The 26959-nt window shown below is 38.6% G+C and overlaps 1 protein-coding gene across 1 annotated transcript; it reads right to left on the reverse strand.

Annotated features, from left to right (window-relative positions):
- Positions 1 to 587: 587 nt before the first annotated feature.
- Positions 588 to 20122, reverse strand: LOC139727394 (uncharacterized). Its single transcript, XM_071638353.1, has 4 exons — positions 19875 to 20122; positions 18544 to 18890; positions 4218 to 4454; positions 588 to 3760 (listed from the first exon to the last, which is right to left on the reverse strand). Exons 1-4 carry the CDS (start codon positions 19918 to 19920, stop codon positions 3506 to 3508), a joined length of 885 nt encoding a protein of 294 aa, XP_071494454.1. The 5' UTR covers positions 19921 to 20122; the 3' UTR covers positions 588 to 3505.
- Between the last annotated feature and the right edge of the window lie 6837 nt (positions 20123 to 26959).

Below are 26959 nucleotides of genomic sequence, written 5' to 3' on the forward strand. Positions count from 1 at the left end.
TGCAAGCTTTCACAGCATCTTTCATGCTTTCTTCTTAAGAGTTTCTATAGTCTCTTGACCTAGATCATCTTTTACATGATCTCCCCATAATAACTAACTATTTCATCTGTAAAAGAAAGAAAAAACATTGCATAGCCGTCGAACATTTGGATACTTTTGTGGTGTCCAAAGTCACCCCGTAAGTGACCCCAAATCCAGGGGTGAAATTGGACATGACCTATTTTGAAATTTGTAAGGGTGGTCAGGTATCCTGAGTATACAGGTGAGTTCATGACAACTTCATGTTCACTATCCAACAAATAAGCTTGAGCTTCCATAGTTCTGTATTCCTAGAGTACCAAAAGTTCGACGGCCACAAAATTCAAACATTCCATGGACCCTGCAAAGAAAAGCCCAAAAAACATATAAGGTAATGCAATATACAAGAGAAGTGCAGTCATTCAAATATTCACATATCCCCCTTTCATAACCTACAAAAATATTTTCAGAAAAACCAACAGCAAAACAAATGTAAGTGAAACAATCTTTTTTTTCTGAACTGTCCAAAGTCACCCACCTGTCCAATGTCCCCCCAGTTTACGGTATCAACTTCTGAAGGGCCAAGTGGGACAAGCACTGTTATCCATACTAAATGGCTTTGAGTCTTAAATCCCCATCCCACCTCATACATTTGTTCTAGTATAGCACATTATTTTGGCTCCAAAGTGTGCGCCTCTTTTCTGCCCCACCACCCCCTCCCAAACCACCACAGGTGCAAGCCTCACATGTCATTAGAATAGAGGAGTACTATTCGTTCTGGGTTGGGGCTGGGTTACTGCAAGCAGAGCTATGAACAGCTTGACATACCAGCTATGTGGGTCACTCACTTCAGGCTATACTCGTGAGCAAGATCCCTGTAAGCCTTTACCAAAACAAAATACATGACACCTGACAAAAAATTGCTACTGAACATCACATCACTATTAAAGCTCTCATCACCATTTGTTAGATAGAATAGACAACTTTGCATCAATATCATCTTTGCAAATATACCTATGTATAGTCTCTGATAGAACAAATCTTGCTGTCTTCAGTATGTTATCAAATTTTCGCAAATACTGAACGTTTCTTTCTGAAAAGAAAAAGGAAAGGAAAACCGAAGTGGCCAGATAGATAGTACTACACAATGATATGACATTTACACAAGACACCTAAGACACAAAAATGTCTTGGGTCTCAAACAAACTAGTATAGCATGATAATGTGTTTGTATGCAGAAGGTAAGGTTGGTAGATTGCATTCTATTAAAGCAGAGAAAACACAAGACATCCATGATTTGGAACTAGAGGCTGCACCCTTTTTGATCTAGAGTACACAGAAGCAAATAAGACATGACTTTAAAAAAAAAAAAAAAAAAAGAATTCCAGTCTCACCATACACTCCAGCACACACTCAACACAAGCAAACAAAATGCATTCATGCTGATATGACCCAACCCATAACCCTACAAGAGCTCGGTGGTGGCCCGGGGCAAGTAAAAAATGTTGTGGGGCCACCAAATTTATCTTTTTAGTGGCCCTGTTGGGCAACTACAATTCAAAATGGATTGTTACGTTTGCTTTTATTTTGGCCCACTACACATCTTTTTCGGACCACCAAAATTTCAGATGTAAAGATTTAGTGGCCCGAATGGGCCACCAGACAAATAGTTAATAGTTAATGTCAGGCCCTGCCTATCCCTAAGCCATTTATACTACACTACTTCTTTCTACTTACTTTAAATCACAAAACATGTGTCAGATACCAGTCAAACACCACATTCATAAATAGCTAAAAAACACATAATACCAATGCCCATGGGATGGTACCCATGTCCTCAATACACACAGACACACAGACATACACACACACACACACACACAGACACACACATACACTTACATACAAACATACATACATATATACATGCATATCATCACATACACACAAACAAACAAACAAACACAAGCAACATACACGCACCTGAATCGAACATTCAAAGCAGGAAAGACTCACTGTCATACAGAATATCAACTAAAATACACATAGCTAGTCGACGGCTATTATCTAACACTTTGGTTTCTCCTAATGCAACTAAAGAGTCACAGCTAAATGCACATTTGTCAACATACACCAGTTCAGCAATAATCCATGTCACATAGCAACAACATCAATTCAGTCACACGGTAACATACACTTAAGTCCTCAGCAGACACACAACAACAAAATCCATAAATCTACCGGTATATTAAAAATTCTCTGAAACATAAGTTAAGAATGTAAATAAACCATATACCTTCATATTATCTCCACACAAAAATTACTGTAAATTGTATACAACTAATATATCATATTCTTGGCTTTACTCTCTCTCCTTTTTTTCCCTCTTTTTTGCTATTTTGGTTATTGATGAGAATATTTACCATTTGTAACATCATTATATATTTATTTGTGTCTTCTGTCAATGTACCCTATTTCAAAATCAAGATAAATACTTAGGCACCAACTTGATTTTGCTAAAAAAAATATCATGTTTTAATGTAACAAAGAGAAAAATAAAAAGTAGCATTTTCCAAAGGTATAAATGTAGGAGACAAAAGTTCTCACCTGGGCTACACTTTATGAAAAACAAAGTGGACATTTCACTTTATGTACAACCTCCTAAGCTACATAAAACAGATATATACATATAGAGCCACATATGAAAGTCTTCTTTTAAACAATCTTACAGCAACACACTGCCCAGATATGGATGAGTGTAAACACACATTACCGAGGCATGGGATGCTACCTGATCTTGTTCATACGAGCTGGATGGTTGAAATGACAAAGATTTGTTCTGTGTTGAAAATTAACACAAAAGGTTTACATTTGGCACGTACAAGACAGAACTTCGGGTTGAAAGCTACGACACCAAAACAAGTCCATGAATCATCTCCAAAGGATAGTTCTAATATCTGTGTTTTTTCCCTTTTGTAATTCATCCAATGCTTAATAGGAACAATTTCTGAGCATTCTACATGGGAATGAGCTTTGCGAGGAGAAAAAAAAAACAAAAAACGTGTGTTGCTTCTGGGCCAAAATCTTACATTTACATGCCAACTCTGGGTCTCTTAATTGTTAGTTTTTCTAGAGTTCAACTCACTGATTGCTTGATCTTATTGCAGTCTCGGACTTACAACTCATCTATCTTACAACTCGTATGTAACAATCCAGACCGCAACTCGCTAAAACTACAAGTACATCATTTAATTTGACAATTTGCACAGGAAGAACTGAGTGACTTCAAAACTGAAGAGAAATGACAAGATTTGTAGAAATGTGACTTGATGCTACAAACTCTTACATGTATATCTCAGCTTGAGAGCATTACCCAGGGTGATAAGCAAATTATTGCCTAGTTTTGAGTCCTTTTCTCTACTAACACACCCAGGATTCACTCTCAATCGTCATGGAAACCAGAGGAAGGGAGAGAGACTGGTTCTCTTTAGTCGCCCAGTCTCTGGTCAGAAGCTTCCTGCTTGACTGCCACACTGGCCGCCGCTCCCTCCAGCCTCTGGCTGGGGCCAGGGTTGAGGCCGGGGCTGTCCTTGTTGAGGTCAGTTGCGGTCAGCGGGCCCGAGAGGATCTTGATCTTGTCCGGACTGACTTTAGTGGCGAACTGGAGGAGGGACTTGTAGCGGCGGTGGAGTTCGTCCAGAGCTTCTCGCTGTTTGGCATTCTCCGAAGCCAGCTTTTCAACCTGCCATGCCAAACACACCCAGAGAACGTCTGCATGTTTAAATCTTGAATACATCGCCTTATTTGCCTTCAAAACTATGAGAAGTTTTGCTGGCTGCTACATTGGGAATCATAAGCAAATTGTGAACAAGTATGCAAAAATTCAAACGCTTCCAAAGGTCCCTGGTTATATTCAAACAAGTGATTCTAGTTCTTGCATGTGTTTGCAGAGCAAATTATTGCATGAATTATTGAGTTTGTATCTCTACTATAATCACACCCTAAAATCACCCTCAATCGTCATCGAAACCACAGGAATGGAGAGATGGGCTCTCTTTAGTAACCCAGTCCCTGACGAGCAAGATGACGAAGTTCTCAAATTTTTGTCTGATTTCAATGACACTGCAAATGTTCTCTCTGTTTGATTTGACTCCATTCACAATCAGTCAAGTGGTAAAGATCCCCCTCCCTCTACTCACCTCCATCTTGAGCCTCTCCTGTTCTCCTTCCAACGACTCCTTCTGCGTCACGCGCTTCTCGCGACAGTTGGCGGCATAGCCACGGTTCTTCAGCGTGCGTCGCCGCTGCTTCAGCTGGAGAATCTGCTCCTTGGGAAGGCCGCGTAGCCGCCGGTTCAGCTCACGCACCGAGAAGCTCATGAGCTCGCGATCATTGATGACCTGCTCTGGGGGCTGGGGCGAGATCTCCTGACGCATCTGTGATGGGAGAAATGACATTACATAAAAGAAACAGTGCATTACAACTCAAATCCAAACATCTGCTTGATTCCTCATTCTGCTTTTACATTAATATCGTATAAGATTATTTGGTTCCTCACTTGATAGCTAGGAGAAAGCAAACTTTAGTTACTGTATGAGTATGCCCAATCGCACAATGTGATCATACTCAACCTGTGCAAGGGGGAAACAAACAAAAATGTCCTTCTTTTTCTGACTATTGGTGACAAGAGCATTTGAGAATATATCATATGGAGGGAGAAAAAAGAGATTGTGCTGTAAAACCACTAAAGACATGGCAAAGGGTCTGACAAATTGAACATTTAGATAAATTTTGTAGAAAAAGAAGCAACGGCTACAATGTCACATGATACATATGTACATTGAATCACATGACCAGTACCCGTATATGAAGAGAACCCGGGAAAAGGTTATCCATGTACGTGCACATTTGGTTGGTAGGCATTTGTAAACATCAAACACACAGGCAGACACACACACACACACACACACACACACACACACTCATTCATACTTGCATACCATCATCAAGAAGTTCACCTACAAATTGCAAGTGAACACTTGACTGAGGAAAGCAGCCATATCAAGTAACCGTAAAAACGCTATCACGCAATCAGACAGCTGTATGATATAGGTATCAAACAGATACCAGCACCTGCTGGTTCGATCCAAACTATAGAGACGTCTCAGCCTAGCACAGTATATGCAGAGGTTTTCTTTCCCATGAACCATATGCAAAACAGTCAACATTTTCTCACAGGACTTTGGAACAAAAAACTATATTGAGAGATAAATTGTACATCTGTAGACGGTTGTTCAATTAATTGCTTGCGACGCTCTTTGTAGAGATAATCAAATTGTCAGTAATGCTTTGCCAGCATCGATGACTCAGCATAAAATTTGTAGTTCATTATTAATAATTTTTTTTTTTTTCATGACTGGCAAGCTTATTTTGAAGACAAACAGGTTACCGTACACTATAAATCTCAACAGTGATAAATTTTGCTTGGTCAGAGTTTTTGCTCAATTTCCTCTGGTCTCACGTTGCATCTCAATTTTCTCTCAAGGTATCAAAATATATAAATTTCTCTGTGGTTCATGATTAATTACTGTATAAGCTGTTATTTTCATGGGGTTTAATTTTTTTGCAAATTTCGCGCATCACAGTTGGATCATGAATGTAACAACACGCGAAAATGTCGCCATGCACAAGGGTATCCCAACAATGCATTTAAAGATATCGTTGGTGTTAAATTGCGAAAACAACATCTCACAAAAACGTCTGTGACCTCCTAATTTGCGAAAATATCTGTGCACGAAAATAACAGCTTGTACAGTAGATGATTAATATACTGTTTCACAAGGAAAGAAAATACCTGCATTTCTAATATTACAAGGCATCTCACAACATCTCACTGCCACTGTTATACACATACATCAAACTGTATACTTGTAGAAAAGTTATCATTATTTTACACTGCCTATCTATCACTGTGCAAAAAAACTCTGGCTTAAATGAAGTGATGAAGTACAATTACAAGAGTTTGGTAAAAACTGTGTAAATTGTCGTTAAGAGCAACGTCTGCACTTATTTCCAGCACAGCCTCAAATTTGAGCTGCAGATGTCTCAGTGAAACTTTATGTTACCGGCAAAAACTCATTTCAGTAAGAAAATACACTGAACTTTAAACTTGATACAGATGATGTTGCAACCCACATTGTACACACAGTGTTTTGATTTGAAACACTAATTCAAAGAACATGTGTTACACGCTTGTCATTTGATTACTGGTTACAAGCATGACATAAACTGAGAATGAGAAAGGGCACAATACACTTAGATACGCATAATTTACTTGTACGTTGGTTGTTTGCGTTCACCCCAGTGGTCGTCTGCGTTGCCACAGTAACCAGATGCCATCCCGGTGTTAAGGGCGGGACAGGGAGCGGGGCGAACGCAAGCGGTCGTCGGTCTGTTGGAAATTACTGAATATACAATGCACACATCCCGTCAGTTTATGTCAATGGCACTCGCTACAAAATTGGCTGAGGTATACCTATCTCACACTCCCATTCTCAATTAAATTTCCTTTGTTACCTGAGAAAGCTTCAGCTATGACTCCAATCCACAACAATTTACCTCATCAAATATCCCACAGTATCTATCTGCCACTGCAAAACTTGTCAGAGGCTCTCAACAAAATACATGCACAGCACTACGGGCTCCACCGTGAACCATAAGGGGGGATTTCACTTGGGACTACACTCAATGTTGATGCAATCCACCACATGTTGGTTGCTTAGGACTACACACCATGCATTTCTGAAAGTAAAAACCTTTGTAAAAGTCCCCTTGCAAGCCTGCAACATTTTGCAATTTGGTTCTTTGCTTCAGTTTCACTTTAACTTCTTGAACAAGGTTGGGGGAATGGTCACAAGATAATCAAGCACCCTTTAGGTGTGCAAACATAGCTCTGAACGTAATTTGCTTTTGAGTATCTTAACATCAGAAGGTTGTCGAGATATTTGTAGTCTATATTACATACACACTACGTGTATGTAAGCTCAGGGTTGGTGATAATCTGGTACCACTGGCAGACTTTGCACTGTTGCGGTCTGCCTTAATTCAACAGAGGCTTGCCTCTGATTAGACTTTTGATTACTACTGCACTGATCAATGACCATGCAGTGCAAGGTGACACACCTATTGCGTAATAGTATCAGCGTTTATCATCACTAATTTGGTAGTCGAAATACATTTGCTCAGACAATTGCACATTAAAAAAAAAAACTATGGCTGCCCAGTTGGGAGATATCAACAGGGGGACAATGTTATTTTGAGTGTGATCAGCATATCAAATCAAGCAAGACAGTTGAGCAGGGTTAGACAAATAACAGAAATAACATGATGGCCAGATAAATTGCCTTCAAAACATTTTTTTTTTCTTTCATGTCGACATCAAAACCGTAGCAAACCACAGCCTCATGACAAAGGCCTTCCTCAAATACTTTCTGTATGGTTTGTAAAATCAGACCTTGCATATCTTTCTTTTTCTTGAATGGAACATTATTTCATCTCTCAGCTCAAGGCATACAGTGTATTTGATGTGACTATCTGTTTTACTTCTTCCAAACACACGTAAACAGCACAGCAAATATCAAAGTAAAAAAGCTTTAAATATTCATCAATGTGCAAAGTAAATGCAGAAAACCATACAACGCATTTCACATTTCTCAAGATTGCTGTAGTAATCAGCCTATAGGATGTCATGTTTAAAAAAAAATAGACATTCACATTGTCATTTCTTTAAAAAAAAAAATTCCTGCCTTCTTTATTCAAAATCAGATTTTCACTAATATACTGCTCCACAAATGACTGCCTTCACTCAAAACAAACTTCCCACTGCAATGAATTCTCCTCAATAGAGTGAAATCCAGCCTTTATTTACTCATCTTCTTATCGTGAAAAAGATATGTGATACTCTTCTTGATAGCTTTCAGCTTGTTTCAAGTGACAGAGACTGTGATCCACAATCACATATCATTGTCACATTTGCCACATTTCAGGCAAAACCTTTTACATGCATTGCAAATGCTACTCTATACAAGTACATAGTACAATATATTCAATGATTGTTCATTTCTGTGAAAGTTTCACTTGGAACATTCAGGAAGGATAAGCAAGTTTCCCTTCTGACTTCCTGATATCGAGAGTTGCAAAAGGTAACATGAACAGTTCTACTTGTATCTCTCTGTCAGTATGTCTGTTTATATCTTTCTTTCTGCCTTTCTTTATCAACAGACCTCAGCAAAACACATCCTAATTTCCGTCAATGCCTTGAGAGGAAAGAAAAGGCACTTTACAACTTCCTTATGACTTAATATGGACAAAGAGTGATTTAACAAACATCTACTCCGATTTTTTTTAAAGCTTCTTTGATACTGTGGAGCAAAGATGAAAACGTGTAGTGCAATAATTATCGACAAAGTTTGGACATGCGAACAAGGGGTGGTGGAGTATTTTATGGAGGGTGGGGTGGGGATGGGCAGCAGCAAATGAGCTACATTTTGGTGATGATTTCAACAAGTGATGGAGGGATGGATGAATTGATGAGATACTTCTGAGCTGTGTTACTGTAGATCTTGATTTGAGAAAGCAAAGCGTGAAATGCAAGATATTGTGGTCACATTCGTACATGTATGTAGGGCCTACATTACATCTGTTTCATCTTCAGCCAATGCTTGGTGATTGAGCGACAATTAGTGGTAATGAAGCATGCTATTCATTGGTGGAACATTACCAAACACAGAACAGCAAAGGATAAAGACATCATTTTTTTTATCGAACAATGAAGGACAATGATAACATTGTAAGCTTCTTTATTGCACGACTTTATCATTCAATTATAGGTTTCAATGGAGTTGACGACGTCATGCTCTCACAATTTCTTATTCATTTCATATACAGTTAGAAAAGAAAAAAAATAATCTCATCTATTTCAGCTATATGAATATAAAACTTATCTTAAAACCACCCAGAAAAAAAAAATAAGTCTGATATATCCTGGTATGGGAACATGCTTTTACTTTTATTTAACAGCTACAAATAACAAATTTTTTCAAACTTCTACATGTATATAACACGATACATGAAAAACTGTGATGGTATGACATCACCGACTCACTCATTAGAATATTCATAAGGACTGGTCAAGAAATGTTTTCCAAAAAATTGTGAAATTTCAAAATGGATATCTTCCTGGTTTCTTATCAAATTTTGTCATTTTTGAATCATTCTTAATAGGGAATTTTTTTTTTCTCTTTCTTTTGAAGTTTATTTATTTTGGGGGTGGATGCAGAGTTGCACTGGAATAAGAATTTTTAGATTTTCAAAGCACGTTAAGACTTGTCAGTCCTGATAATACTGTTAGTTTCAAAATAAAGGGAAACAAGAAAGGTTTGGGCAACAGCAGCAAAATTATGACTTGATGACCTAGATGCAAGTATATATCAGCCAGGAAATATTAGTGAAATTATGAGGGCTATCAGGCAATAAATACTTATATATTTTCTGCTTGAAGTTTCCTGCTAACCAAATCAAAGCAATAAAATCAGTACAACATCAATCATGGTTAATCAAAGATTTTGAATGTAAAAGATTGTGATATATTATGTAATCACAGCCTAATGCATGCAGTTGGTGATTCAGTCTTGTTATATCACACTGACTTGTGCAGGGAATTCACATCAATTATAATTCTTCACGCTCAAAGAAAATAAACCCTTGGAACTGTTTACTAATGTTGTACGTGTGTTGCTCATTTCATTGAATTGAACGCAGAACAGAATGGAACTGCAAGAATTGTTTAATTGAAGTCTTAACCCAATGAAGACGAGTCCTGAGAATATTTGGGCAGGTGTCTATGGGAAATGCCTGTTGTAGCAATATCAGCCTGTCCTCAACGGGTTAATGTTCTGAGGCATGAGGAAGGAGAGAAAAAGGATGCTGATTGTAAAACTTGAAAGACAATTTTTCTCCGGGGGAAGCGGGTGACAGGGGGCCCACTGGGGAGCAATTGGTCCACTAATCCCTTCAAACAACCAACGACCCGTCCTTTCTCTAGCTCCTTCTGAATGGGAGCAAGCAGGGTCGGAAGAGATCTTATCGATCCTGGCCTTTACCCATTCCACCTTCCTTCCCAGCTTTTGCCCCCCCTCCCCTTTCCTTTCTCTACCGTAGCAGAACGGGAGACAGGATATGACAAATAAAACTGAGAAAAAATAAACAATGCAGAGAAATATATATGGGTTGCACCATGGCATGGGCAATGTCACAGGAGACTTGCACATGTCAGATGTGACTAAAGATGCCCCCAGCTTCCCTCAAAATTCTGCAAAAATGGAGACAGAAATACACCCAAGTATCATATGAATCAGAAGTTATATAGCAGAGATATTGGACTACTTGACAACAGGGAGTATCAAAACTTTCAACCACACATGAGCATTACGTCTTACTATAAACTGAATATGACATCCAATAGCAGTCAATGTCTTTCAACTTTCACAGAAAAACAAAAAACAAAAACAGAAACCTAGTATAATACTCTGGTTGAAGAGTAGATAATCTCATAATCAATCGCAGGGACTGTGAAAACCTAAACCTATTCGGCCATTGCCGCTGGGGGAAGGGTGATGATTTTATTGTGACGTCAAACTTCCGGGTCCTACTCTTTTTCCCTTGCAGGGAACGCCCCTTTTTGACTCAACAGGAAAGGTCCTGGGAAACGAGACATATTGTGAAAGTAATTGACACTAGGTTGTCATACTCTGCTGATCCAAAACAAACAAACAAACAAACAAATGATAATATAATGAGAGAAAAAGTTGAAGGCAAAAACCATATTTTGGTTGAATATGTAAGAAACTTGCATGGATTGAGCATGCTTATAATTACTACAACTTACAAAACCAGGTTCAAAAATCTACAAAAAATATCACTTTCATATTATTATGAGGAAAAATATATTAGAGCTGTAAAAGAATTTACAGTTGGTAACTCTATTGAGAGAAATAGAAAAAAATGACAGATGAAATGAGCACACATAATTTATTTCTTTTAGTAGATTAAAGCAAAAATGTGTTCTTTCAAAACAGTCAATTATTAGCAATATTTCAAGGTGTGCTATAATGCTGCAACACACAAGAAATTATAAAATTAAGAAAAAAAAATGATCTTCAACAATTTACATTTCTGATTTTAATACAGTGTCCCCTGGAAACTCAGTTTGTCATCCTTGCACCCTTTTGTATGACTATCTCTTCCTGCAGAACATTCACATAAAGTTGTAGCTCATAATCGTGAAGTTGTAGCTTAGTTTGAATTATATCCAAACTCATCGCATTTTGAAATCCATCCCAATTTGCTCTCACGGTAGATCACATACATGGTCTCAAAAATAGTCTTAAAAGCTTACAGTCATAAATCAGTGCAAGAAGGGGGAGAGAGAGTGGAAGGCACTTCCATGCAAGTAGGTCCTACATGTAAATGTATCTATTTCTTTATCCCCCCTCCCAAACAGGGGGTGGGGACAAAGTCGAGAGCTAGTCTTCACATACTATTTCCAGACCCACGCATTTTGCACAATACAGATGACTGTGGGAACAGAAGGACTTCTAAAGGCAAGAAAGCCAGTTTCATAGTGGGTGCAGGGGAGATACGGCACGTCAGCATACAGTGATAAACTCACCGGCTGTGCAGCTCTTGGGGGGGAAATACAAACCGGGCCGTCTTGAAATGGAAGGAAGCCCAGGCTGATGGCGAAATTTGTCATACAACATTCAGCCGTGAGTCAATTCCTGTGAGAGGCTGCGACGCAAACCTGACTTTCAGCCAGCTCCTAATCTAATTTCGACTTCAGAAACTACAATAATTGCTCTATCCCGGCTGCACTTCCCCATTTTCATGGGGAATTCAAATACAAATTCTCTTTCTCCCTTCCAATGGGGTAGAAAGACAACTTCCGTCACCTATGTCCTTGCCCTTTTCACATTTCGATGGACAGCTCCACAACATACCGTGTAATTAAAATCTCCTCAAAGTCTGCTTTCAAGATCTGCTTTTAATGTGTCTTTTTTATATGTCATACATGCCAATCATTAACAAGCTCACTTTCTATTGGCTAGTGTGCATGCTATCCCAAAGCCCGATGCCCACTGTGCGACCTGAGCCTGCGAGCTGGTGGCAAGCTGGTGCGAGCTGTATGGGGCGCCAAGTATCGCATGGCCTATTTCGTTATGAAATCAGTCATTTTGTAATGAAACAGGCCATGCCATACTTGGCGCCCTATACAGCTCGCACCAGCTTGCCACCAGCTCGCAGGCTCAGGTCGCACAGTGGGCATTGGGCTTTACTCTGGCCATGGAGCTGTAGCTCCATGCTTTTAAGCTAATTTTCAACATAAGGTGTCAAAAATCATGAGTAGGCCTACTCGGTGCAGTGTTGAGAAAGAGACCAACATTATGAAGCAAGCTTGCAAGTGGGTCTCTGTGTCACTGTAATCCCAGGTTTAATCACAAAGTATAATAAAGAATGCTAACAATAATAACAATAAAATAAGGTTATAAGAATACTAGAAATAATGCTTGTAACAGAAGTCATAATCATAACGAAATAAAAAAAATAACAAAAACAACAATGAGAGCTGGTATACCTTTGGAATACTGCACTACACACCTAAACAGAAACAAGCTGAATTTGAGCAATGCCACTGAATCACGTGTTGAAAGTATGGACTGTGCCAGCCAGCCAACCCACCAGTTACACAATGAGTGGACTATGAACCGAACCATCAACCCTAAAAGCCCCCCCCCCCCCTCCCATATTACCTCTCTTCATGTGCTAGCTTGGGTAGATCCTGTAGTGCCAATGTCAATGTAGCTGCTGGCATGGAAGAGGCTGATTGGGCAAACCTGATTGTCCTACGCTGGAGGCTGCGGCACGTGTTGACACGGACGGCGTCAAATACCATGAGGTGACATTGTGCGGTCTAATAAATGCCCACATAGGACAAGGACCAATATCTGGGCGCGATACGTGTTCTGCTGAGTCATCAGTTTCTGTTTCTCAAATACCTGTACGACTGCACGTTCTCCACCAATATCCCCTCCACTCCCCTTTTTCTTTGTTTGCATTGCTGTTCAGGTATTTTGATGACAAACCAATGTAGTTTCAGGTTCTGCACATCATAAAGCATGATTGTAAAAGCACTGATCAATATTCAAGTGCATACACACGTTCAAGCCATTAACTCTGTTCTCACTGTCATCCCATAATTCAGCAAAGAGTACAATTATGTACTGCCAACCCTAATCAATGTTTCAAGTTTTGCTAGGCACAATTTTAGTTAAACTCCCTCACATGATCTAGGTTTGAATTAGCACTATACATGTTTGAATCCACTTGATTTTAACTGATTTCAATCAATTTCAATGCTTAAAAGCAAACAACTGCCGGGCTTCATTCATTCAAGTGTATGGCACAATGAGATATATGTGCCGGGATGATACTGTTGCTGACTTTTACTAGTCACCTGGGGCGAACCACGAGGGATCGGCATCATTTGCCTGTTTTCTTGTGTGGGTAGGTAGGGGGACCACTTCACCGGGTTTGCAATGAATGAATGAAGTGGGATCTTTCACGTGCGTGACTTGTTGGTATCTCACTCAACTCAATCCACTCCCGAAAATTGTCTTACAAGCCCCACTTCATGAAATTTCATGCTCACAAAGTATGCGTATGCAGTAATTAATGTTACCACTATTGATCCCAAAAATGTGTGTGTGTGTGTGTGTGTGTGTGTGTGTGTGTGTGTGTGTGTGTGTGTGTGTGTGTGTGTGCTATAATGTATAGTGATAAGCAATTTTTCTTAGAGGTGCTTCTTATCATATTGGAAGGTATTGCAGCTAATAGGCTTTACAGTTCAAAGAACCCTAATCTTATTATTATTATCATTATTATTTTGTGTGTGTGCAGTACAAAAGTACATTCTATTTCATAGCAGCCCCATCCAAAAATCTTGTGTAGCATATTTTTTATCTGAAAAAAAGAACAATTTTGCCTTCAGGCTTGCATGCACATTCTTATCTGTCTGTTAAGGCAGGGCATTAAGATTTATTGTATTTCAAATCACTCCAGTTTGTTTTTCCTCCATACAGGCACATAATATTACATTGTTATCAAAATAGCAATCACGGGTAATTCTTATACAAAACAAAAAGAACACAAAACAGCAGCATGGAGGTATAGAATTTTCCTCCCAAGAGTAAAGCTTAATATACAGACACAAGACACTGCCAGATTTCCAGCTTCAACAGAAATAATTGCAGCTTCCTTTGCGCAGTTTCAGACGCAGCTTGACAAACCCCAGTTTGGGCTCAAAAAACATTTCAATATCATCGCAACTCGCTGTCAGAAGTCCTTAAATCAGCGCCAGAGAGTGCTAATTAAAGCCGGAAGACCTCGGTCGGCAGGAAAACCCACGTGGCTGGCTGGCGAAGTGCATGTGCTCACAGCGCCCTCTGTTCCAATGGCAAATTCCTCCCCTCCCCCTCCCCCGATCCCAATCCCCATTCTAGTACTTCTACTCTGAATTTAGCCTTTTTTTTAATTCCCAAATGCCATTGTCGGAGAAAACAATTCATAATGAGCGAAGCGAGAAGGAGGGAGATGCACCAGCAAAAAGTTTTTCTTCTTTTTCTACTTTCTCCTTCTAGATCCGTGAATGCAATTATTATTCATGGGCCTGGAAAAAGTCTATTAAACCAGCAAGCCATTGTTACTTAATAAATTGGTTAGTCACAATGGAAACGATAGATTCACCCAACAGCTATCAATGCAAATTTATGTCTACAGTTCTATGCTTATTGTTAAAAAATTCTTCATTGAATACAGCTTCTGTTGATCGGCTGTCATTTTTTTGCTGCTTAAGACTAGGAGCATATAATACAATAATTTGTGGCTGCTAAGCTCCAAAATCGCAGATACATGTAGGTCTCTATTTCTTAAGACACTCTGGTCAGTGGCTTGTCTCATGTGACAATACTCTGTTTGCTTCTGTTACAATTACTTCACGGGTACGGCATTTCACAAAGCAACATTCAGATTCTGCAGTGCACTGAGAGTTTAAAACATAGCAAGTGCTGAGCTCTGAGCTTTTGTAGGCCCCTTGTTGACTTTTCATTTTGCGGAAAGAGAAATTGTAGAAAACACCAAGTTGATCTGATGGCCATTTTTTCCCACTCAGATCATGTTTGAGGATAAGTTTTTCTTTTCTGTGTTTGACAGCCTTAATGGAATATTTTGTTTTGCTTTGTTTTCATTTTCCTTCTGTTTTTAAAAGCTCACCTCCCCTTGCAGTGCATTGGCAACTTTAGACTGGAATCATTCTTCAACCAGCCACCCTGCATGCTTCTGCTGATCAGTAGTGACTCACTTTAGCACCCAGCCAAAAATAAACGTTAACAAATGAACATGTGCACATAGACAATCTGCCTGAAAATAGTGCCATCACGCATAACAGTAGCTGAAATCTCTGCATCTCTACACATACCAATGCGCAATTTCTCTGAAGAGAAATGACTCTGATATGCCTCACTGAGTTATAATAGCCTTCCTAATAAATCCACTTCAAATCCTGCTGTCATAACGAAGACTTGTCACAAATTTAAAAATTCTAATACAAATTTCTTACTTACATCCAAAATATCAGAATCATGAAACTTTCCTGAGGAAGATGAAATGTGCTCTCTTATTTGCATAATTTATAAATTACAATATTCATTCTGGAAAACATTTATGGTATTTCAGTGTGGGTAGGAGGATTATTAACATGTCTGAACTGGACATGCCTTTCTTGCAGATTCTCCAAATTCAAAATAATTGGGGTTGAGCCAACTGATGACACCTGTGTAAAGTTAATAGTTGACCGATAGCCTGTCGATTCTCATATCAATACCATTATTACAAGGCCCATACAAGTTTTGTAAATGTGACCATATCCCCATCCTACCAAACCCCTCCCTCTCCCCCCCCCCCCTCCCATTTTCCCTGGACCCCTCTCCTAAACTCACCAGCAATGAGATGTACCTGACTCCCTCCACTCCATGGCCTGTAGAGGAAGCTCTAATTCAACCCTCATCAAGGCAGCGTGCTCCCTTTTTTTCGGTAGCAAAGAATGTCTGCTATTAAGACTCTGGAATGGGGATAATGCTCACTCTGGAGGGATTGGATTGCAGGCAAATTTGACTGATTTCCCGTTTGTCACAGCAATGAGGGAGCCACAGCTGTGTGGAGGATATCAGGGGAAACAAACTGACTGAGCCGGGGAGCACTTTGTGTCAGATATCGGGAGACGCTCGTTAGCCCGCTCTGTGCGGATGACTGCAGGGTTTCATTACTGAATATCGCACCCACAGAACGTCGCTTTATGCATCACTTAAAAACAACATGTCGGCTTGCAACAAGTGTAAAGCAATGTACGGATGTCTTGCATTCAACACAATGGACATGGTGAGACACTTATTGCAGTTTTAGATGAATCAAAGTCAGGACTAGAAATGATGGAGTGTAGACAGTGCTCAATTGCACAAATGTAGATCACTTTATAGGGACTGACTCAAAAATACCATAGGATTTTGAACACAGGCACAATGAACGCAAGTTTGAGCTTCAAAATGATAGCCACTGTGTATGTACTGTGATGTGAACACATTTTTACATGCTCATGAGTCAGACTCTGATTTAGGAAATTAGTATGAAATATGGTCACCCATTCATATCAGCCACATGAAATACACATAAATGTATGTTTCACAATGGGAATGCTGTACATGCAGCAAAATCATCTACTGTAAGAGTGAAAATTTTCGCGCATTTCGCGCAACCAGAAACTAGCGCGAAAATAAAAGCATGCAAATATTTTTGCTTGCTGTGTGTTCCAGTAGTTGATGTCTTGATTCCGCGGAATAAAAAACATGCGAAACTCTTCTTACCCGGCCGAGCGCTAAAAATTAGTCGCGCGAAAGTATGCACTTTCACAGTACATGTATTTACTGTTGTGGACATGAAAACACGGCAGGAATAAATTCTGATAATTAAGCTTGTGATAATCATACTTTGGATAACAATAGATTGTCAAGAAGCATGGATTAAGTCAATAAATGACATTACAGGCAGAAAATCAGAGATGGGCATACATTATCATCAGGCATCATGAGAGATACATATGTTTCATAATATTTTTCTTTCATACAGACATAACAGTAGACACATAATAATATGTAAATATATGCATGGCATGGTGGAAGGATGTATATAATATGTGAATTGTTATGAAGATCAATGACATTGCCACTGGATGAAAAAATTACAATCATGTACCGTGAATTGACATTAAGACAGCTTAATCCCTGCAACAAAGCACAATTCATTTGACTTGTTCTGAAATACAACGTACTGGTACATTTACCCCTCACTCACCTTTTTGCGCTTACAATTGCTACTACTTTGTACGTGCCATTCTGTAAAAGTTTGATTGATAATATAGCTAATGTTACATTGATAGTTTGAAAACAGCTCACAATAAAATCAATACAGTGCTTGCATTCTGGGAAATACGCAAAGGTATACGAAGCCAAACAAAACAAAACAAAAAATTTTTCGTTGTTGCTTTTTGTATGAAACAGATTTGAAGAAAGTAAAAAATAGAATGATCTTGTTTAAACATGTTCAGGCTGTTAGCATTCTTCTGATTCCACAGTATAATTACTGAGTATTATTACAGGAAACTCTTGTATTTCACTTTTGATGGATTGCTCTGCAATTTCACCATCTAACCAAAAGAATGTTATATAGAATTAGATCCATTGAATACAGAAATAATTCAGACTACTAGTATATGAGGAAGCACAGAAAAGGTATTACACTTTAGGAAATGACTCCTGAAGTATTGAACTTGTTCCTGTGATCTACTTGCAGTAGACAAAAAAAAAATTCATCAGAATTTTCGAAGCGTAAATGCTCATTCTCTGTCAAGCATTTGATACAAAATTTGAGATAAAAATGGAATCAGATTTCAGACGGTCCGTAAAGACTGGCTATTTTATACAACTTCTGCAAATGGTACAGAATTTATATCGTGTAAACACATTGATATCAGCATATCATGTTAGGCTACTATGATTCACAAGCTAAAATTACATTATATTAGCATTTATTGAAAACAGACAATTATCGAGATAATATTATATTCTAAATGTCATGAAGGGATTAAAAAAAAAGGTTTGAATCAAATAAGCAAAGCTCCACTCCGCATATTTTGCCAAGTGAGTATCACTGTTCATTAGAACCTGACCAAGTCTTAGACCAGCCATCTCTTCACAGACGATGTCTAAAAAATGCTAACAACCCAAACAGCGTGAGAACTCTTGACGAGAGAGTCTCACAGGAATGATGCTGAAGCTAAGTTTATGATGTGAAGGTCATTACCTTGAGGTTGGTGGGACCTGCCTTACGCACCATGGTGGCGTTGGCGTCAAACAGCACAGGACTCAGGGGGAAGAAACGGCACGGTGATGAGAACGGCTGCTGCTGCTGGTGGTGGTGCTGCTGCTGCTGTAGCAGCCCCTGCTGAACACCCTGGGACTGGGAGGGGAGGCAGGGCCCCTGGCTCGTCGACGACAATGACAACGGCTGGAGACTAGTAGGCCCTTGATCGGCAAAGGGGCCAAAGTGGTGGAACCTCACAGGGGCACTCCTACTATTCGTGACAAATGGCAACGGTGTTGTCGGGAACTGCGGCTGGGGCTGGGGCTGCTCCTCTTCCTCGTGCCAAGCTGTTAATGAAGTTCAGGATGTAGAGAGAGAGAAGGGGGGAGAGAGAGAACAGGGGAAACATGTGAAGGAAAGGGAATGGAAAGACGTGACACACGAGGGAGCTGTGCGGCGGCCTATTAGCGGCAGTCTGAAGGATATCTGATGGAAAGGATTGTGTCAACACAGGACCGCCAGACTGCCAGGCAAGGCTGAAAAGTGCTGACTAGACTGTTTAGCCACCCTATGCCTTGCTGCGGCTGCCTGCTGAATGGCTTGTTTACTGAATGTGTTCACGCCTCTGCCATGCAATTGTAGGCATGGAGTTAAAATATGTTCTTCAGGATTCTGTGCAAGGATCCAACATGCCTTCTGGTTCAAAGGTTGAGTTATGTGAACAGTCTGTGTCCTTCTGGCTTGCGGCTTAAGTCACAATAAAGTAAATGAGGAAGATTATACAAAGTGCTACAGTTCAGTCTATATCAGAAATATTCTGACAATAAATCAAATCAAGAGTGAGACCTTTTGATTCAACATTGTCTGTACTCCTTCATCCTGCAGCTGGCAGCATTACCTGCTTTTAGACAGCAACATTTCAATCTGCACTTCTTTAAAAATTACCAGATGAATTAGAGAAAAAAAGTTTTCCCTTTATTAAAAGGCAATGATGAAGAGCAATTACACAACTTCTACACACAAAAATATGCACGTACTTGAGTCATGACAGTTCAAGCTAAAATATTGCCTCACTAAAATCAATCCTCAAAAGCTCTTATCTCTGTCAATTCTAAGCATTATGACATACTTTGGGTACATCATATTTTGAGGTGTTAGAATACTTCTTAAAAAAAAAAACAATTTTTAAGATCATTTTCCTAAAATACAATTAGCATGTACAACTATTTCAAAAACAAGTTTTGCATTTATCCCCCAAAATCACTCAATTGACTTCAGAAAAAAAAAAAACAAAGTTTCTGTTACTGTACCTACATTGTGTGAATACTTACAAAGTCTGCCTAACAGATCACTCATGTCAGACACCGTGAGAATCATGATGGAATTTTCACTATCTTTTTCTCTACCTCCACTCAACTCCCCTTGGATATGTGTACAGCTTTCACTGAAACTTCATCATGTTACAGCCTTCTTATAGTCTTTTTAAGTTTCACATGCAACAAAATGCCTTGCAACGGGAAAAGAAAACTGACGTCAAGTTCTGACATATGATAACTTTCTCCCTTAATCAAAAGAACAAAACAGACACACACACACACACACACTTACATGCACACATAGCCTACCACTTGTTCTGTGACAGTTTTATTACCTCATCGGTGAACAAGCAATACTGCTTCCATACCAGAAAAGGGGACAAACAATGGACCAATGAGAGTTCAAAACTGCTTTCCTTATTTGGGGAAAGTACGTTCGGGATCCCACTTCCTGTACAACTTTGCATGAACAACAATCAATAACTTCCGCACCAATGTTTTATCTCTTCATGAGCTCAAGCCGTCCTTTATTTTTTGTAGGTTTTTTTCTCTCTCTCTCCCTAGGTACTACACATTTTTTCTTGATTTTTTGTTTGTGTGTGTGTGTGTGTGTGTGTGTGTGTGTGTACTTTCTCTACTCCGTTGATGTACAAGGTGGGTGATAAATGAATGAAAGGAGACAAAATGGAGGATTGAAGAGAGGGAAAAAAGACTGACTGCATGGACCAGGAAGAAGTGTGAGCTTACAGGAAGATATCAGGGTAGTTGGGGGGGGGGGGGGGGGGTGGAAGTAGAGGGGAGTAGACAACATGGGAAGTCAGCCAAGGATATAGTGCATACCATGACACATCTACTGGAGATACATGATAGGGCCTACTCAAGATGTTTGTTCATCTTTGTGTGATTGCCATTGTATATATCTGTATGTGTATCTGTTGTGTGTATGTGTGTGGGTATACATGCTTAATTTGAGGGAAAGTTTGTGGAGAACAAGGCAAAAAGTAAGATAAAATTTTCCCGCTGCAATCACACCCTCACTGTGAAGGATTCTAATTGTGACAGAAGCAAAGGGGGGGGGGGGGGTAAAGGTTTTGTTTGTTTGTTTGTTTGTTTGGTAAGGTCTTGCTCGCTCTGGAGTACTTACTAAAAATGGGTACTACTCATATTGGAACCATTTTATGCTGACTAGGCAATTCTTGCCTCAATGCTGAACTTTACTCAACACTTGCTATAACTTGGTAAGGCATGTCAACCACTTCCATGATGCAAAATCATGTGTGTGCCTCTATACATAGACTACCGGTACCCTCCAAACTCGGTGTGAATAAATATAGACAATTGTGTAAACCACAGACACCGAGAGCTCGAAGACCAGGATTAAATTATAGCTACCTATTGTTATCATTTCATTGAACTAACATTGAATTGTACACAAATCATCCCAAGCTTTTCATTTTTGATGTACAATAAATAAGAACAAGCTAACAATAAGTAGTATACAGCGCACATACTGGTATACTTTGTATCAAGATATTGTGGTCATGCAATAATTTTAATAGCACTGATGACTTATAGGGAAAAGAGGTTACCAACTTTGCTAAACCATCTAGCAATGACATAGGTCCTACTTTATTTCCATCTTCTTCTTTTTTTTTTTGTACTAACTACTGCTAGGCAAGTTAAGGGATGATGACATCATCCCCTCTTCAAACTTGCAAGCGTTGCTAAAATTACAGGAAGCTTTAAAGGGACTGTACAGTACTACACATGTAGTTAAGGCGGGGATTCAGGTTTATAACATTCCTAAGTGAGATAATGAGAAACCTCTTAAATGAAATATGGAATCTTTGAGCATGTAATTTCAGAAAGGATTCAACGTTTATTTGATGAAAATTGGTTTTCAAATGGCTGAGATACCCAAAAAAGTGATAATAATTAAAGGCGACAGGCCAAACCTTTTATTAGGATCTCTTTGTTTCACCTTGTTGTTGGATATCTCAGCCATTTCAAAACCGATTTTCATCAAATAAACTTTTGATACCCCTTAAAATTGCATGTTCTTTGACATCTCATAGAGTGGTTTCTCAATATCTCGCAAAACGTTAAAAGCTAAATCCTCACCTCAACCAGAACTGTACACACCCTTTAAAGTTTGTATGTCCCTCTTCCACCCTGAAAATAAGATTCCTTTCATAAAGCTGGTATGTTGCAGAGGTAGGTAATTCAGACCTACCTCAGAAAAATACAACTGGAAACTTCTTTATGATGGAAGGGGAAACAACTTAAGATTTCCAGTGAATTTATTCGAAAACCCCTGAAAAAAAAAATTAAACTGCAATTCTCCATACAAAAGGGGAGTGTATTCTTAAGTGACTGGGGGTTGACTTGGTAAATCTTTTCTTTAAAAAAAGGGAAAAAATCTGAGGCGTATTACTGTGAGATTTCATACTCAATGTTGGGAGACATTATTCTTTAACCATGTTCTTTATTATTCTTTTAACCATTAAATGTAGATTGGAAATTAAAAAGAAAGACTTATTTCATATTTTCTGCAACATTCCAAAGAAATCTTACATCGAAATCTCAGTTGAAGGAGCAGCACAAAATAAGACTAGGAACTCAAATTAATACCTGAAACACTTTTACAAATTATGTGTTTTTTACACAGAGAAAGAGAGAAGCAAAGATTCTCACAGAGCTCACTCAACACTAAAAGATGGCATGTAGTTTACATAAAGGGATAGTACAGTATTGGTGGAGATGAGAATTGGGCTTTTAAGTTTTTGCAAGATACCAAGAAAACACTTATGAAATAATACAGAGCATACCATTTCAAGAGTAATTCAAAGTTTATTTGATGAAAATCGGGTTTAGAATGATTGAAACATCCAAAAACAAAGTAAAACAAAGCGATCGTAATAAAGTGTGGGTCCCACACTTTATTACAATCTCTATGTTTTGGATATCTCATCCATTTCAAAACCAATTTTCATCAAATAAACGTTGGATTCCTCATGGAATCACATGCTCTTTCATATTTCAGAAGAGGTCATTATCTCACCAATAGATGATAGAAACATGAAATTAGGTCTCAACCAAAACTATGCGATCCCTTTAATGATGTTATCATGTAAATATGACTTTTAAGTGCCAACTGGTGCAATGATAAAGGGTATCACATTAATCCACTTGAAAATAAATGTGAAGTGTGAATGTCTTTAAAACAGCATAACAATTTCTCACAGGTGTTGTTCTTGTTTCACTGCAATTATTTTCATCTGGTGTGCATAAACAAATTCTATTCAATCATATTACTGGTTAAAAGATTGCCATGTTTTCAAGAAAGAATTCATACCAAGAGTACTGCCGTAGGTAGGTATGTGTTAAACTTTACTATACAATGGAATACTTTTACCAAGACTTGAAATGCGACGCTTTACTTTTACTGCAATATACTACAGTGGTATATCTTTCCTTTAACTTGACTGATGTGTACTAATCTATTAATATTTCCGTGTGAGGAATGCAATGGAATGAGTGTAAAAATAATATATAGTGTTCTGACGTTTTATTAGCGGGATGCAAATCTCATGGTTTGTATCAAGATTCGAATCCACAGAAATCTTGAGATTATTTAGGAATTTTTTAAAATTTGAGAAATACAAAAAAAACATTAATTCTAAGTATGGAAAGTGTGGTAATGCTGGGGCACAATAGTCTCGACACTTTTTTATCCCGTCATTCTCAAAACACACCGAACAAGAGTGCACTAATCACAAGGGCAAGAGTCGCCATTTCAGCAGATTTCAGGCATGCACTGTTTGGTTGACAAATAATTGCGATCGGCAATTAGTGGGATAGTTTGTCCATTTGATCTTGCACAAAAAAAAACTTGGTATTTGAGCAATCCCACAATAACTATTCCCCTTTTGACTATTGATATTTGAGCTCTGATACTAAAAGTTCTTCAGATTTGCTTCCTTGTGTATATTATATATTTTCTTGATTAAACTAAGTGTAAGAGATAGCATAGATAACATTGAGTTCATTCAGTTGGCGGATATTTCGTTATATCACATCAAACATCAATTTAGGCAGTAAAACAGGCATAGAAAATGGGACATTTCAAGTGTCAGAAATCTAATCAGCATTCTAAAAAAAATCAGCAATAAAACCAAATCCAGAAGAGTTCCATTGTACAAAATGTCCATGTTGTACCTTCACTTTTGTGAACATGGTGATCCAAGGGCCAACAGAAAGAAAAGATGGTCCTAACCTACCTTTTCACATTTCAATTATGACAGAACACATATTTGGCTACATGAAAATAATAAAATTGCATTTAATTAACAAAACTTAATTTGCAGTCTGAATGTCCCACTAAATGGGTCCCACTAATTGTGAGACTAAAACCACTTGGATCACGACTGACATCCCACTATTTTGTCTGTGTAAAGAACATTATGTACAGTCTTGTCAGCGGGTGAGGTATTCCCCGAGAGTAGAGTGTTAAGAAAGAGACAATTAATTTCTGCTGTCCTTGTCCGGAATGTCATGAAATTAATACTACACTGGCAGATACGCCATGCTCAAGCATAAAACATCTTTAAAAAAGACTTACAGAATTGTGAAGACGGTGAGGCCGAGGGCTGAAACATTTCAATGGATGAAACGAACTTTAACTGGAGGAACAATATCTTGTGAGGTATTCCCTAAGGATGTCGTGTGAGGAGAGTACCAATTCCTGTGTCCTTGTCATACAGGTAACATCCTCAGCTATGAATGATCACTGATTAAATTTGACCCTTACCTACGGTAGATTCATGCAATACTGCTTGATGTGTCTTCCAATCTGGGTAGGCCACTATCATGACTATGTTTCATTTGAAAAATCTAAATTTAGGGTTTTAGTCAATCATTTTGGCTATTTACCCTGCATCGATCTAAAACAAAGGCAGACAAAAGCTGTATCAAGTAACCTAGCCCACAATGTACCGTAGAAGTGCTGTGTCATTAAGAGCAGAAAAAAAACACACACACACACACAAATTTGTACATCAACAAATAAAAGACAAGAAAACTGATACAGTCAACAATCTAATAGACAAAATATCATGATGTACTGATTTTATTTCATACACTTACACTTTCATACGGAGTGAGGCAAGTAAACTTTTCACTCCTTAACTTTCTAAATCTTGCTTTATTTTACAATGAACTGGGTACAAGTACAGGTGTACGTATAGATAGATGGTTTATATTTCTTTAGGCATTCAACATTACACGACACCTTTTGGACACTTACACTATGGAGCCTATATGGCTGGAAACTGCTGAACAGAATTGTGTGTTTTAGCTTTGCACAAGTGTCTAATAGAGCAATTAGAATATAGAACTGAAAATATGAGTTTAATATCAATACTTAACAGTGTATATATACATGTATTTTTTTTTTCTAAATTTATGTGTGCTATAAACTAAATTGGTGTCTGCATTTTGTAGAGTCGGCACTTGCATTCAACCCCCTGTAGGCTACATTTAGTCACAGCATTGGCACATATTTTATTTTTCTTTTGTGTTTTTGAGGATACCATCATACTCCGAGCTTGCGATCAGCAAAAAAAAATTCTCGCAACAAAACAGCATGTTTCTCGATTTTTAGAACTTATTCGGCAAACCCTGATTCTTAACACTGGATTTACTAAGCGTGCTTTGGAAAGTTTGCACCGATTCTGCATTTTTGATGGCAAAATTTGGGATTTTGGATGGATTGTTGAAGGTGACTTAGTACCGACTTTCCTGTCGTGAACCACAGTGCCAGTAAGTGAAATGGGGGAAATTCCAGAAATCCGGTTTTGCTTCATATAAATTAGCATATTGGTGCATATATATGAGCCTCCAGCGGCTCTCCCTTAGAGATTATGCATTTCAGCCCAAAGGGCTGAAATTCGTCTTTCCCGTTATCTACCCCCAAAAAGCCCGGGAACGGAACAGCTGTCAAAAAGTAGGTTGACCACATTTTTTAAATGAAAATTGAGTGGTTTCGGAGGAAAACTGCTCTAAATCAAGATAACTCGAGTAAATCGACAATAAAGAAAATCAAGCCGACTTTGATGGAAATATTTTAAACGTGATGACGTCATCACAGCTGGCAGCCCTTCTTCCTTCCACTCTTTTCAACACAAGTCATTCACGATCAATCACACTACACTAGTTTAGCAAGGCAGTGTGTATACGCGTATTGTCAAGAGACAATTGCGCGCTCAACTGCTATACATACAGTACACTGTACTAGTAAACATGCGCGCGTTCTGCAGACTCAATACGCGCTACCACTGCCACACGTCCGCATAAGGTGTACTGTTGTTTTGACTGCATAGAGTCAACATGGTGGGATGTCAAGCGCACCCACACAGTGCGTATTAAAGCTCTACTGTAAGCTAGCACCAGCAATTAGATAAGTGATTGTTTTTCTCGTCTCACCTAAATTTCTATCGCTTTCTAGGATACGGACTATCCTCAACTCCTAACAACGTGAGTATATAGAACTACATCGTAAATTCTGGTAAATTTTAACGGCTAGTCTAGACTAGCATTGTCAGGATCTAGAACTGGGCATTTCCGTGAGTTGTGCGACATGACCACCAAAATTTTACCCGCATATTTCAGGACAACTGATAATCTTACTTTGTTAGCCATAGTTTGAAGTGTGTGAAACCAACTTTACCTTTAAGAAAAGTTCCCTTTTGTGCATTTTTATACCTTTTGAAACCAGAAAGCATTTTTTGACCTAAAAATCCCTAAAAATGCATTTTTGTTGCTCTTTGTGATTATTTTTTATATTTGAGGCTCAAATCAAACTTTGTTTGGTTTTACAAATCAAAAATATATTAATCTAGCAGTAAATAAAGTGGAGACCTCGATATAAGATATGTACTTCGGACACCAGCGTGCTCTTACATAGCTCGAGAAGCTGCTGTAACGTGAGTTACCGAAACATGAACTTTTTAACCTAGCAATTTTACTATGCCCAACTGAGACATGGTATTTTGGATTATCAAATAACTATGCAGCACACATCCAAGAAATATGATGGGACT

The sequence above is a fragment of the Diadema antillarum genome, unplaced genomic scaffold (genome assembly GCF_040938485.1).
Source record: "Diadema antillarum isolate AM-2024a unplaced genomic scaffold, OU_Dant_1.0 scf00000017, whole genome shotgun sequence".
Taxonomy (NCBI): Eukaryota; Metazoa; Echinodermata; class Echinoidea; order Diadematoida; family Diadematidae; genus Diadema; species Diadema antillarum.

What these genes read in the sequence shown, in the direction of transcription:
- LOC139727394 (XM_071638353.1), bottom strand. Translation starts at nt 19,920, where the DNA reads ATGATTCTCACGGTGTCTGACATGAGTGATCTGTTAGGCAGACTTT. An exon ending in TGATCTGTTAGGCAGACTTT is followed by an intron (nt 18,891 to 19,874) that starts GTAAGTATTCAC and finishes CTTCATTAACAG; the next exon opens with CTTGGCACGAGGAAGAGGAG. An exon ending in AGGAGAGGCTCAAGATGGAG is followed by an intron (nt 3,761 to 4,217) that starts GTGAGTAGAGGG and finishes TTGGCATGGCAG; the next exon opens with GTTGAAAAGCTGGCTTCGGA.